We start from the raw sequence: 16,074 nt of genomic DNA, 5'->3' as shown, positions 1-16,074 counted from the left end.
TATGGAATATAACACATAAATTAGCACCTTTTTGAAGTCTAAAGTTTTAAACATTGGCATGAAATTCACTCCAATTTTTGAAGCTTTAGATTTCTAAAATGTATAAAGTTTAATCAAGAAGGAAAGAAAACTTAAAAAATAAAAAAAAATGTATGAAGAAATGTATCATAAAGTATGACTGCCATATTAACCATAATAGTATTTTCTCTTTGAATTCAAACCTCATCTCAAGTTTCAAAGTAAATTCCTAATAAAATGTTTATCATTTACTACACCTTTGTAATTTCATCATCATCGACACACAGATAAACCATCAAACTCGTCTGCAACTCCGGTAGTAGATTGGCCGTAGAACTTCATTCTATAATAACCTTTTCCGAAGGTTTTTTACGCAACGTTTCCAGATACATGTATATTGAGATGATTTTTGGTATGTGAGTCTACCTACATGACCCACAGATGAAGTGTACCATGCGTTCCGGTCCATTATTTTTTTGCGAATTATGGGCCTTGGATCGTAAAATTTTCTCTATAATAAACGTTCCTGTCAGTTTTTTACGCAACTCTTTTCAGATATTGAGCTGATTTTTATGCTCCCGGTAGGGTGGCATACAGCAGTCTGTCCGTTCGTCCGTCTATCCGTCCGGCATTTCATTTTCCTGACTTTTTAAAAAACACTTTAAGGTGTTAACCTTCTATTTGATGAGCGAGTCTACTTACACGAATAACTGATGAAGTATGCGTTTTGTTCCTGTCCATTGAATGTTGGCGAAGTAATGGGCCTTTGACTTAGACAAAGAAACTGACCGGCTAAAATTAATGAATATTTTAAGATATTTGCCTCTATTTCATTATATGTTATCACTGTTGTGCTTCTAAGGCGTTCGAATATATCAGAGGCATATACATGTACATTTGTGTGTAAAGCTTCTTTAAAAGATTAAACCCTTAGCTATTTTTTAAAAGGTTGTTTTTATTCGACAGTCCCCTCCATATGCAAACTAAGCTTTATGCGAATATGGGTTTGTTCGTGTGTTTCTTTTTTCGCAGAAAGTCACACTTGTCCGTTCCATACTTTAAAACATCTTTTGCATTAAAAGTGCCTATTTGAGTAAATTGTCTGAGTGACTGAACAGTGTTTACATGATAGTGCTCAATTTTAAACAGTACATCGGTATTTCGACAAAATATGTCGATACTATAATATGCTTTCGAAGTTCGTTAGTGGATAAATGTGTACACCAAGCTGTATTCACAGCCGGGCTGTGCCGATCTTACATCGAGCTTAAATTGTCCGTTCATAATTTACGAGTTTTAATCAAACGAATGCCTTTGCAACTGGCTCATAAACATGTTTGCCAAGGCTTACAGTTGACACTATGTGCCGTATACAGCAAATGGCATCGTTTGAATTATCCTCAAATCGTCATTCTTTGTCTGTCTGTAATTTTGATGCATGATTAATAAAGTCCACATGCTAACGTCATCGGGGTTAATACGTATTCATTCCAAATCGTTGTTTATTGGTTGGTAAACAACGATGCTCGAAAAATATGCATTTTTACTTCTCACATGCAGGCTATTCACTTATATATAACGTGGATCGTCTGATACTTAAATATTCGTATTTATATTAAGGATTCTTTAAAATGTTCATCTAAGATAATTCATGTAAACATGTATTTAGTAAATACCAGCGAACACGAGTTAGATAAACAACCCACGCAATCAACAATTACTTTTCAAACATTTTTAAAGACGTTTAATGTCTTTTATAATACGCATATTGATTACTCACTTTTGTGATTGTTCTGAACTATGCAATGCTCCAGTTACTTTCTTACAAAAAGTGGCGTAGGCTTTAAACGCTTTCATTTAAAATCTGATAACAACCTTTTTTTTAAATATAAATGTGAACGTGTACGATTCGATACCGGTATTTTTATTCAGAAAATATGATATTACTTTGTAATAAATAAACTTGATGACGACTATGTAGTGAAAAGTACGGATTAAATGTGCTAATTTCAAGTCAACGCTGCTTATTACGATATAGACAAAAATGACTTCGATTTTAAACAAGTCCATCGAGATTTTAACTGCGCGCACCAGCAACGCAAGCAATCGAAAAAAGGAGCGCGATAAAAAGGTACAAGACGTAACCCCGCCTGAGCACGTCGTCGGACGGGAATCAGCCGTAACCACCACCGTCGACGAAATACAGGCGTACACGCCATACAACAAGTGCGAGGAGCATGACGGCGAACCGGAAGAGCTTTACTGCGTCCAACACAGCAGCATGGTCTGTGTCGTCTGCCGGCGCCTGTACCATCCTAAGTTAGTAGTTATAGGGATTGTTGTTCTTGTTGTGCTGGTCGTAATGGTTTTGGTAGATGACATTCATTACTGGTTGGGGTGCGGGTGTGGTTGTCGTCGTCGTAAAATAGAAGTACCAACTGGCAGCAATCGCACGAAGTAGTAGTCGGTATTAGAGGTAGAATCTTGTAGAGAACTTAAGTATAATTGTTGTTATATTGCTTTTGATTAAGTTTCTTGTGTTTTAGAAATTTGCGTTGTTTTTTGTTTTGCATCTGTAGTTGAAGTGCTGTTTCGTCTCTTGTAATTGGTGTTGATAGTGTTGGTAGTGTTTTTAGTTGTGCTTATTAAAGCTGTGGTATTACTAGTATTTGAAAGTGAGTATGGCAACAGAAGCCAGACGTGTGTCAAATGCAGAGTTTTCTATCTCATAATCCTACTGTAAATGTGACTATCTAATACTAATACTGATTCTTTTTTATGTTCGACATATTTAAACTAAACAGAAAACAGGTAATTTTTGGTCGTCAGGTTAAATAGCCATCTATTTTACAGAGATATTTCGCCGAATCTATATAAATACAACTTCGGTTTCATGCCAGTATGCGTGTTCCAGGTGTAAGGAAATCCTTCGAGTAGACGAAGCGTGTGCAAACTTTTGCAAAGGCGAGGCGCCAGACAAATGCAGGGAGCATGTCCGGGAGTTACTGAGGAAATGCCACGCTGTTGCCAGAGAACGCGAGTGGGATTTGACCGACCTTGACCGCAAAAAAGCCGACATAATAAACAGTCTCCTCCACGAGAAACAAACCATCGTCGCTAAGGTGGAGAAACTTTATGAGAACGCTAAAGCCGACTTGGAACGTCTGTATACAGTGGAACGGACAGAAATGAAGAATCACTTGCTGTCGTTAAAACAGATGTCCGCTTCGCTTGACGAGAGGCTTAAAGCTGTGGAATCGAAAAAAGCGTCTGATTCGGATCTGGAAACGTTCGTAGCGGTGCAAAACGCAAGGGACAAACATAAGAAGATGACGTCAGCTCTGGTGCATATTCACGATGAAGCGCATAAAGTCTTTCTTAAATTTCATGTTAGTGAAATGGTGGAAACCGCAATGAAATGCTTGCACAGTTTGGGTGAGTTGTCTCTTAACACGATGGAGTACGCAGTCATACCAAAACTTAATCAGGCGGATGAACCTGGGCTAGAGTTGTCCACCCTCAACCGGAAGCCACCAGAAGAGCACACAATAAGAAAACACGTGATGGATAGAACTGTAACTCCCGCGGGGGAAATATTTGTAAGGGACCGTGAGGACGCGGAAACTTGTTGGATAACAGGTATGTGTATTCTCAAAGACAGTACACTGATTGTCGTAGACAATAACAACAATCGAGTCAAGGTGATAGATCCTCGTGGAAATATCGTGAACTCGTTCCGTTTGGCGAGTCCTCCATTTGACATTGCTTTAATCAACCAGGCCGAGGCGGCGTTCACATTACCGGATAAGAAACAAGTCCAGGTCATCCGCATTGTCGGTCGCTCTGACATAAAGTATGGCGAAAACATCCAGTTTGACTTCGACTGCAATGGGATTGGTGTGTTGGGAGACAACATCGTTCTAACGAGCATCTCCGAAAAGTGTGTACGGATGGTAAACCAAAAGGGCGAGGTCCTGTGGACGGCCGTAACAGACGACCTGGGAGAGCGGATATTTGAGTGGCCCTGGTACGTGGCGACTAGCAGTAGCTTCGAGAAGGTCTACGTATCCGACAGGCGCAAGAACACGGTGACCACGCTTGACCAGAACGGGACGTTGCTTAACGTGCGTGACATCCGAGGAAAAGGTTGGTTGCCATTGGTAACTGTTTAACAAGATGTGTAGCTGTCTTGGAATTGCTAGTAGACTTTAAGCTCGGATTTATGATGCTTCAAATATATAATTAACTTTCAAAGAACGAATCTCAAATCATCATCATCATCATCATCATCATCATCATCATCATCATCATCATCATCATCATCATCAACATCATCAACATCATCAACATCATCAACATCATCATCATCATCATCATCATCACCATCACCATCACCACCACCATAATCACCATCATCATCTTAATTTATGTCACCTTTATCATAATGACTACTTATAACATTGTAGTATTATTATCAATCAAGGTCCGCGCGGCCTGGCGGTTGACGACGTAGGTAACATGTTCATGTGTCACTACATGACGGACGAGCTGGAGATTATCTCGCTTGATTATCCCAGGGACCGGAAGGTGTTACTCACAAAGGTGGACGGAATCAAGCATCCTCAGAGCTTGGCCTACGACGAAGAAAAGGGACAAATCTTGCTTTCCGCGAACAATTCTGACTACGTTAATGTGTTTCAAATGAAGTGATTGCTTGTTCACGGTTATTACGTTTATATGAGGACTTCCTTGAAACTAAAAATACCATGAATGCGGAAAGTGTCGTCCCTGATTAGCCTGTGCGGACTGCACAGGCTAATCTGGGACGACACTTTTCGCACTTGCATTAAGCCCAGTTTTCTCAGAACGCGGCTCATATAAATCTGGGATCGCATTCACCACACAATTCTTTGACCTAAGTCTTGATGTATTTTGAGTTATATGTACGATTGGATACATAAGACTGTTTGTTGATCGTCAATTACATATGTATCTTTGTAAAGAATATACAATTCATTTGTATGAAATTGACACTTGCTAGAAACGTACAGTTGTAAATAAACGAAAGGATATTAATCTGTCGATGTATTTACCCATTAAACTGAAAATGTCGAACCGAAACGTCGCATGCTCTTATCGAAAAAACAGACTAAGTACTCATTTGATAACGTTCGTCGTTTAAGATGTCGTAATTTACTCGTGGTCAATGCTTTTGTAACAAGGGCTGTTTGTAAAACATGCATGCCCCCCATATGGGCTCTCCGTTGTAGTGACAGCCACTGTGTGAGTATGTTTTTGTCACTGTGACCTTGACCTTTGACCTAGTGACCTGAAAATCAATAGGGGTCATCTGCCAGTCATGATCAATGTACATATGAAGTTTCATGATCCTAGTCATAAGCATTCTTGAGTTATCATCCGGAAACCCTTTTACTATTTCGGGTCACCGTGACCTTGGCCTTTGACCTAGTGACCTGAAAATCAATAGGGGTCATCTGCGAGTCATGATCAATCTACCTATCATGTTTCATAATCTTAGGAATAAGCGTTCTTTAGTTATCATCCGGAAACCATTTTACTATTACGGGTCACCGTAAACTTGACCTTCGACCTAGTGACCTCAAAATCGATAGGGGTCATCTGCGAGTCATGATCAATGTACCTATGAAGTTTCATGATCCTAGGCATAAGCGTTCTTGAGTTATCATCCGGAAACCATTTTACTATTTCAGGTCGCCGTGACCTTGACCTTTGACCTAGTGACATCAAAATCGGTAGGGGTCATCTGCCAGCTATGATCAATGTACCTATGAAGTTTCATGATCCTAGGCATAAGCGTTCTTGAGTTATCTGGAAACCATTTTACTATTTCGGGTCACTGTGACCTTGACCTTTGACCTAGTGACCTGAAAATCAATAGGGGTCATCTGCGAGTCATGATCAATCTACCTATCAAGTTTCATGATCCTAGGCCTAAGCGTTCTTGAGTTATCATCCGGAAACCATTTTACTATTTCGGATCACCGTGACCTTGACCTTTGACCTAGTGACCTCAAAATCAATAGGGGTCATCTGCGAGTCATGATCAATGTACCTTTGCAGTCTGCACAGGCTAATCAGGGACGACACCTTACGCTTAAACTACCGGTAGATTTTCAGACAAAAAGGGACTTCCTTTAACCGAAAAATACCATTAAAGCGGAAAGTGTTGGACTGCACAGGCTAATCTGGGACGACACTTTACGCACATGCATTTTATCCACTTTTCACAGAACAAGACACATTTTAATAGCGTGTAGAGCTGATCATGCGTCGAGTCCTCACACACCATGGAGTCCACTTGACATGAAGCTGTACACAGCTATTCTGGCCCTTTGAATGTTGTTATTGACATTATTTTCAGCTGTTCGTTTCAATGTAGTTGCTCGCAAAAGTCCCAGATGATGGCTACAGAAAACTTTTATTGTCATAAATTAGAATTTTGCAATCTTCATGTTTTGTTGATCCAGATGGACCTTTACACAACTAATTGCCTAAGTAAAATGACTTAGGGCAGTAATGTCAAAAGTAGTGTTTGAAACAAACATAGCAAGTTATGATTATATACGCGAATTTACGCATTTTTAATTTTTGTGTAAGGAATTTTGGTCAGTATCGGAACTCAGCATGTATACATCGGATCAAAGGTAATAGTGATATGGTCCACGACCTCATTAACAGCGTTATCGCAGCGATCCAACAAACACAAATCTTAATTAATTAATCATATACATGAATGTATATTTTAACTTTATAAAATATTCGAACTTGACCTAAACAGTTAAAAGCAGTCTAATCCTTAATTTCATGAATTTCTATTTTTTTTAATTTTAATTTCATTTAAGCAATTTCAAAGCTTTCTTGTAACGAAATCTCCTTTTAAAACATATCGATCCGCCATGTGTATTCAAAATAAAATGAACAGAACAGAATAAATATAAGTTGAGTAACCAGTCATATCTAATTCCTCTATTTACCAAGTCTCTAAATAAAAGTGTAAATAAATAATGGTATGCAAATAACGAACAATGCGTGATATTTAAAATCAACAAGAATAAAGGCAACTGTCTTTCCTATTGAACGTTATTCAGCCTAAATAATTAGGGCTGAGAATTTGAACTGTAGTACGGAAGCAAATTGATACCGTTTTGAGTACGAAGTTAGAACAATCACAACTTTTATGTTATATGTCAGATCCATTGAAGACCGTTTTGCGTTTAACGTTAGATTTACAACTGAGCTGTTAGATCTTAAATCTACAAACTAAGATGTTCTGTAAAGAGAGAAAACGCCTCACTAATATCTAGCTACCTGAGAGGACGGATGTGGGATACACTTCTAGTATATTGCTTTAATGTTGTACATAGAGAATACTAGGTTAGCGTTGAATACAGAGAAGTTTATGTTGCGAGGCTTAGAACGCCGGAAGCGCGAGCCTTGGCGAGCGCTTTCGGTGTTCGAGCCGAGCAACATAAACTTCTCTGTATTCAACGCTAATCCTAGTATTCTATTTATCCCATTTGATTTTTTCAACGTGACATTTAACATAAATAGATCTAATAACCTTAACAATAATTTTAATTCAGTCATAAAAGCGCTTAAAATCTAACAAATTTAACCATGCGTAGTGATATACATGTATTTGTTCTGGTACGCAAAATAGTCTTTAAAAAATTCACACATAAACTGTAAAACAAGTAAAAATATCACCATATGCCTACATTCAATTTTACGCAGTATGCGAATTTTAACACATAACGACCGCGAAAAGATGATTATACTTTACTATAATTCATTTTATTTTCGAAAGAAAATGATCAAAATCCAATATGGCGGCGATTGCTACTGACAAAATGCTGTCGATGTCAACATACATGTACACCATCGACGACCTAGTTCTGGCTACCATAACTTTAAATGTCGCTTTTTATGATTTTTGACTGGGTCGACTTTGTACAGGTCTGTCAATACTAAATAAACTGTACGCTGAAGTTTCTTTAGCTATCGACGACCTTGACAATTTTGACGAGTAAACAGACAACAGCGACTGACACTTCATTTGACAAAATATACAGGGCAATACGTTTTCCGACTTCGGACGACGAATTTAAGGACGCGCAGAACGTGTTTTTATATAATGTTAAGGGTATGCCGTGTGGGATCCGATGCATCAATGGCGCTCATGTTAAAATCATTTCCCCGAGAACAGGGAACGACAAAAGTACAAACAGAAATCAAAACACGTAAGAACTAGTATCTTACCTTTAATTATCCTTTAAAATCCATCTAATAATCCATTTAACTCAAAAATTGACGATTTTGCATCTAGGGTCTTTAATAATTATTTTAGCATAGTTAAATAAAGACCCTTATGCCATTCTATCACTTTATTCAAATGAGTTTATGAACGCGATAAACTTTCTTCTTCGTCACACGCTACGTCATTTACTGTACATTAGAGTCGATGCGGCTAATTCCGTACGGGCGTCTAATTTCGTACACTATAAATTTATTGTTTATATCTTCTATGTTTGGTTACACAACACTGAATTACGCTATATCGCTTATAGTACTTTTTTCGCTTGTTTAAATGTGCGCTTTGTGAAATCGATTGCCGATGACGTTACTGTCTACATCCGATTGGCTGCATACGTATTTGGCGCGAAATTTTAAATTTCCCGCTTTCTCCCGCATCATCAGCAAGCGCTCAGAAACGACAACTCCAACGTTAATAAGATTATCTTAGTTGTTATGAAATGTGTGCGAGGTTGTGTGTTAAAAATAATTTATGAAATATTTTTTCTTTCTTTTTAAGCTCAACATATATGTTAAAATCGTATTATTGTTTTAGTAATATGTAAAATAAAAGTGTACGAGATTACCCGCATTAATTTTTACCAGTAAAAGTTATGTGCGGGTAATTTCGTACGCATTTATACGAAAACAATATTGATAATAAGGTCGATATATCTATTAAAATTTTTGGAATGAAAAAAAGTGTTTTAAATGTTTATACAGAAAAGAAATGTTCTATGTAGTTGTTGTTTATTTGTTTACAGACATGAGTTTCCAATTTAGAACAACCCCACATGCGTTGATGTTGAGATCAATTGGATTTGGGGCGACCGGCCTGAAAATACACGTTCTTTTGTGCCAGTTGTTTTTGCGTGAAACGCAATATGAACATCATCTTATTTTTGACGTTTTCACCAGACTGTCAACGCTATTGACAGAAAATGTGTATAATCAGCAGGTGATATGGAATGCATATTGCAGTCTTGATAGGGACGAACTTAGCATAGTGCATCTCGCATGGAACGTTGTATGAGTTTTGCAGGACTGTGACTTGCTTGACCACGTGGACGAGATTAGAGCCAACACTCTTTAATAGAGCTTCCGTATTTTCTGTAAAATGATCAATAAATTTCCAATTATGAGTTGTGTTTGTTTTTTGTCATTTACAGTCCACAATGCCCAAAATGTATTCTCAAAAGGATATCCTCGATGCTGTGGGTGCGGTAAGACATGGGATGTCGTACCGGAAAGCTTCTAGCAAATTCGGTGTCCCAGTCATGACCATCCAAAACCGGATCAGCGGCAAAGTCGACGAATTGGCACAAGCTGGGCGACCCACAGTCATACCAACCGAAGTTGAGGTGGAGCTAGTTGAAAAAATTAAACGGGCAGCGAACATGGTGTGTAGCTGTTTCTATGTACACTAGCCTGTTGAAACTGTTTTTGTGATTCATGCGTCATGTTCAATACACATTATGTTTTTAAAATGTTGGTAAGTTTAAATAATAATCAATGAAGATTTTTAAAATTAACATTTCAAACGTCCTGTTGCGCTTATTGGCCGTTGTTAAAACCAAACATACGCAACGCAAAATGTGGTCTCGATTCCAAGAAGCGGACATTAAAGCACTGTGCCTAATACAGTAGCAAATTGTTTCCAACGATAAAGCGGATTTAATTTATAAACCATTTGCATTTATTAATTGTTCTTTACTCCGTTACTTATATCATAAAAACTCCGTATTAATTATTGGTCGACAATGCGAATCTTATTTTGTTTCACAGCACCCACATGTATTAACAAATTAAACGATCAATTTATTGATATAATGCGGTGATATTCATCATATACATCATATATTATTATTGTTGTAGGGATTTGGAATAACCAGACGAATGTTGCAGGTGAAGATTGGCAGAATCGTCCGTAAGCTCAAAATTAAGTCCCCATTTAGAAATGGCGTTCCTGGCAAGGATTGGATTGCTGGATTTTTGAAGATGCACCCAGACGTAAGCCATAGGACACCACAGGCCTTATCGACATGCAGAGCAAGGATGTTAAATGCAACTGTGACCAATAATTATTTTAACAATCTTACTAGGCTGCTTGAGTCTCTCTCTTTACAGGACAAGCCTGTTCGCATCTGGAACATTGATGAAACCAGCGTTCCACTTCTGCACAAGCCTGCTAGGGTGCTTGGGCCGTCCGGTGCGAAAAATATTCCCGGAAGGGTTGGGAATAAGCGGGAAAATGTCTCTGTCCTGGCCTGTGTTAACGCTGCTGGAGGCGAGATCCCCCCTCTGGTTATTGTAAAGGGAAAAACGTACAAAAGTTTGTTATCTTACAATACTGAGGACGGAGTTCCCGGCAGCGTTTACACATTCCAGGAACGAGCTTGGATGGAGGATACATTCGGTGAGATCTGGTTTCGGGGCCATTTTCTTAAACACTGTGGTCCAGCGAGGCCCCAGCTTATAATTGTGGACTCTCACTCTTCCCACGAGACACTTGGTCTCATAGACGCTGCTATAGCTAAATCATCTCTAAGTCCATCTCTTAGCGTTTCCACCCCACACAACCCAGTGGTTGTGTCCTTAGGACAAGTCCATATTCGGTCCACTTTCTTTGATTAACATTGCGGTTATTAACAGATACTGAGTCTTCACTGTCACTCTCTAGCACAACAAACAATTAAACTTACTAAAACAGCAACACAAATCAAATAAAACAACAATTACAAATATAAATATGAATTCGTTAAAAACTTTTAGTGTTGCTTACACGTACATTATGAATAAGATGTAAATTACAGAATCAAATTTCTAATATGCACATACAAAAAATACGAATTCAACATGATTTAACATGAAAATATTTTATTTTAAAACAAATTTAATTTCATATTTAAGTTTTTAAAAAATAAAGTAGTAATTATATCCAATATAGGTATCGATATTTCTATCACAAACCCGTCGAGATTGACATTGGTATACTTTCTTTTGCGTGTACGGAATTACCCACACACTGTACGAAATTAGACTCGTGTAGGTTAATGTACATGACAACAATTTCTGAAGTATCCAATCAAAACTCGCGATATAAAAAGCAAGTTAAATATAGCCCAATGGTCCCGGCGTCCACTGCAGTTTTCATTTCTCGGTAGAAAACAGCCGATAACCGTCCATATTGATTCTTGTCCGAATGCGTACGGAATTAGCCGCATCGACTCATCTACTGCTGTTCAAATGAACCGGAGCAGTTTATCTAATAATAGCCGTTGGTAAACTCGGTTGCATTTGCAGATTTCTGCATACAAACATAATTATGTTTAAACTTGCACAATGTTTTATTTATCTATGGTAAATGCCCTTATTGTACGAGAAAATAATTTAATATATAAATACACAAAGAATGGAAAACATTCCAGTACACAACAGATAAATGAGCAGAAAATACCCGTGTACAAAATGGGACGTTCCCAATTCCAGTGTGGTGCTATTTTTACCATCTTATACTTTACACAGCTCTATGCCTAACGTGAATTAAATAGGAAAGCAAACATAGCAGATTATTCATGAACTGTGCGATATGTGTATGGCTTGTTGTACATTCTTAATATTTAAGTTAAATGTCAAAAGTAGATCTGTATGCTTTGGTTATAAACAATGCACATTACACGAAATAAGGAAAATGTGATCAATTGACAATTCAGATATGTCGACATAGATCTACAGTACATGTAGAAAACATGTGAAATAAGTCGCGTTTATAATAAATCATCAAAAAAATGGGGAAAATGACGCAATAAGTATGTCATTTTATGACGCCATCAATCAGCTGATTCATTATACGGATGGCGAAAAATTATGTCATATGAACTAGATTTAAAGGTTGAAGGTCGTATAATTTTGAAGCTTAAGTTTTGTCGACTTTGTTTCTTATAAAAAATCATTCAGTGGTAAGGTAAATATAAATAAAAATATAACAAAACAAAAATCGTGTAATTTTATATTTTATTTCAACATTTCTTTTGGTGAATATGTCATATATATATTTTTCTGCAAACTATGCACATTTTTTTCTAATGGATGACCTTAAAATTCGATCAATGAACCAATCGACCTAATTTTAGCGCATATCGCATGACGTCATTTAAAAAGTAGTCCGTGCACGCGACAGGTATATTCCACAGTGTTGAATACAAGCAAGTATATACCACAACGTGTTATACCGTCAATGTCGCTGTGAAAATGGGATAAAACTAAATCCCTAAAATACATACCATACTCATATGCATATGGTGGCGAAATTATCTATAAACAAGAAATATCTTTTAAAAAAAGATATACGGCGTTGATTGTGGTTGGAGTTTATGGAAGGTAAAGATTTAAATGAATGAGATCAAGGATAGCTAATATCTTTTTCTGTGCAGTTTTTAGCTGCATCAAACGCAGTACGGGATGTTACGCGGAGTTTTCGCGGCTTATTTTACATTATAACATATTGCTGGTCATAAACATATAGATACAAAACAGATCAAAGCGCTGAAGGCACTGAAGATGTTCGCTATTGCATAATTCAACACGCAATTCATTTTTGAAAATCAATCGCAAGTTTGAAATGAACACACACCATTCAACTTTATAAAGTGTGTGCCATAGCGCACGGGTCGAGTTTTGTGTGCACTTTTTATCATCCTTATTATTTCATAGAAATAACTAAGACAAAATAAAAACAACATGCTTTTTGGAAGTTCTGAAAGCATAGAAAGTATGATGAAAATGGTAATGATAACTTAATATAAAGAAAATTTGCAGTCACCATATTAAAGGAATATTTTTTTCTTATATCAAATGACTATCTCACCAAGAATATAAATTCATAATGAAAGTTCCGTGTACAAAACTTTTGATTTTTGACACCATATACAAATTCAAAATATACAACAATCTTCGTATCTTGTATATGGAGGAATAAAAGTATATAAACATTGCTGTTTATGCTTTACTTATTACCCGAGCAGTTCACACGGTGTCAACAACGCTAACATAAACATAGGTATAGAGCACTCATGCGCTTTTAGGCGTAGCTGTTTCAGTTTTTATCTTAGTGACTTTTACATTACGCCAACAGACACGCATGAATATTTTCGAATATTTAATAAGCTGATTCGAGATACAACCTCTGAATTTTTGCTATATCACTGCGTATGTGCTCAATTCAAAGGATGTAGCACTGTTCAGTGTAAGGAATTCCGGACTACTCTCTGTATGCTCAAACGACACAAAGTGTGGCCCTGTTACAATTACGCGTTACAATCCATCTCGCAGAATTTCACTTTCGCCTCCAAGATGAGAAAACAATCATTAGCGAAATAGTATAGTGTCACGATAAGAGAAAATCGTTTAATTATCATACCACAATGTTTGCCGTACTTGGTCAGCACGCCTGGAAATCATTCCTTAATGTGTGGATAGGCTGCCATTATTAACAAGTTTGCTATTTTCAATTCAATTTTGTATCAAAAAGCATTGTTCTTAAATGTGGCATTTTCAATTCGCAATGAGATTTGTAATGACCCTCGTCATGTGAAAATGGGTCTTATTCCATATGCGCCCATCATATAAATAGCCCATCCAGTTCACCTAGTTCACGCTATAGCGTCTTTATTATGTAACGATTATTTTGCTGGCCGCGAACTCCGATCAGCACATAGGGTAGAGACGCAGCGATGACCTGTATGTAAACTCTGACATTCACACACAGTGGCCGCAAATTGACCCGATATACCTCGCGAGTTGAAATGCAATGCATTAAAGTGAGTCTTCGCTTCCACTGCTCTCTATACTTTAACATGTTAACATGTTGACAGGAATATGGAAGTTAGTACTAAATATGAGAAAATAGCCTTTAAGTGCAAACGTTCTTGCGCTGAAAATCTTCTGAAAATAAAAGGTGGACGCACAAACTGTATTGATGTCGAGATTGAGTGTAAAACTGTTCTATCTATTAAGCCTTTTTATTAGATATAAAATTGTTTCATGCTGAACACGCAGTAAAACAGTGTTACAAAGACGCGGACATGTTTCCAATGTTCTGGTCGTATTCTCAAATCAGCCAATGCAGTCAATGAAGTGTATTCATCTGTACTTGGCCGCGGGAAGTTTTATTTGAATTCTATTGGACGCTAACAAAGGTCAGGCTAAGGTGAAAAGCTGGCTTAATACAGCACGCCGAAAAAATAGATTGGCATTGGTGTCTGCATGCTGTGTTTCTGTGGCAAATTTACATCAAGGGAGAGTAACTCAACAAATTTATATCACCACAATCAGGTAATTTTTATTTACAATTAAAGTTGGCATAGCTTTCAGACAGTTTAAAATATGCTCAGTGGATAAACAGTTTAATGTTTTCTCATTGAATGAAAAAAAAATTGAAAAAGGGTACATTTTTTCATTCAACTAGAAAACACTATACAGTACTGAATACGGGTTTGTGTGCACGTGTGCGTGCGTAGTGAGTGCAAGCTTGTCCGGTCTGTAACTTTTCAGGCATCGTGAAATTAAAAACAAATCTGATCATTTGTCATTAATTAACGGCGTTGGCATATGTTGACAAATTACAGTTGGGCAAATTACAGTGTGTGGGGATGGTAAGTTCATCACAAATAATGGAATGCTAAAATCAAATACTTTACTGAAAATGGACACCCATTTGGCAACTGTCAAGGTCACACTGTAGGCCTAAGGGCAAGTATCTCATGATTCAGCTTACATTATACATAGCATTATAATTATTGGCAATGACTTCGACATGTTGCCGATAGGCATTAAGCTAGTGTTTAGTTTTTAAAGGGGCCTTTTCACAGATTTTGGCATTTTTTTTAACTTATTCATTAAATGCTTTAAATTGATAAATGTAAACATTGGATCGTAAAAGCTCCAGTAAAAAATCAAGAAAAAAAAATAAAAATGGAAAAGAACATTGCCCGGAGCAGGTTTCGAACCAGTGACCCCTGGAGTCCTGCCAGAGTCCTGAAGTAAAAACGCTTTAGCCTACTGAGCTATTCCGCCGAGTACAAATTCTTGATGTATTTTATACCTTATATAAGCAATCTTCGTAGTTTCACAAAATTTAACGACAAAAACAGAACTCTCCAAATTATTCAATCGTTTCGCGTTGCAACGCTTTATAATTTTTAGGTTTTAAAATCGTCAAAAGATGCATATAATGGCTATATTAGAGCATGGTTAATGTTCAGTATTACTGTTTCCTCACAAATATCATAACTGAAACGAAAACTTACGAATCTGAAACATTTTTTTTCAATTTTGTCAATTTACCAAAGCGTGAAAAGATCCCTTTAACAAACGGAAATTTAACTTCTTAATTTCTTATATCGTATTTCAAGCCAGTAAGTTCTAGGTTATTAGAACCAAGTTCTTATTTCAACTATTTAATATCTAAGGTCGAAGCGATAAGAATAAGTTCTAATGGCTAAGTAATGAGAACTGAGTTGTAATGTCTGATAAAAGATCTAAGTTTTAACTTCAACATGCTATTTGCCGACGGGCCACTTTCGGCTATACAAAAACTTTAGCCGAGACACTCGATAGAGTATTCTGGACAGTGGTGGCTTCTCCCCACCCCGCCATCTCTTGTCAGAATGGTATTCGTTCAAAGGGGCTTATAAACAGATTTTTTGCTTTTTATGAAGTTCT

The 16,074-nt window shown here is 37.2% G+C and overlaps 1 protein-coding gene across 1 annotated transcript; it reads left to right on the top strand.

The window, feature by feature from the left end:
* Nucleotides 1–2,062: 2,062 nt before the first annotated feature.
* Nucleotides 2,063–5,034, top strand: LOC127835840 (uncharacterized). The gene is made up of 3 exons (XM_052362268.1): nt 2,063–2,337; nt 2,933–4,164; nt 4,502–5,034. Exons 1-3 carry the CDS (start codon nt 2,063–2,065, stop codon nt 4,726–4,728), a joined length of 1,734 nt encoding a protein of 577 aa, XP_052218228.1. The 3' UTR covers nt 4,729–5,034.
* Nucleotides 5,035–16,074: the final 11,040 nt, after the last annotated feature.

Source organism: Dreissena polymorpha, chromosome 6, assembly GCF_020536995.1.
Source record: "Dreissena polymorpha isolate Duluth1 chromosome 6, UMN_Dpol_1.0, whole genome shotgun sequence".
Lineage (NCBI taxonomy): Eukaryota > Metazoa > Mollusca > Bivalvia > Myida > Dreissenidae > Dreissena > Dreissena polymorpha.
The sequence above is the reverse complement of the archived record's forward strand: the minus strand, read 5'-3'. Positions and strand labels throughout refer to the sequence as shown.

Coding starts and splice junctions, on each gene's coding strand:
- LOC127835840 (XM_052362268.1), top strand. CDS start 2,063: ATGACTTCGATTTTAAACAAGTCCATCGAGATTTTAACTGCGCGCACC. Junction 2,338..2,932: donor CGGCGCCTGTACCATCCTAA/GTTAGTAGTTAT, acceptor TGCGTGTTCCAG/GTGTAAGGAAATCCTTCGAG. Junction 4,165..4,501: donor GCGTGACATCCGAGGAAAAG/GTTGGTTGCCAT, acceptor TTATCAATCAAG/GTCCGCGCGGCCTGGCGGTT.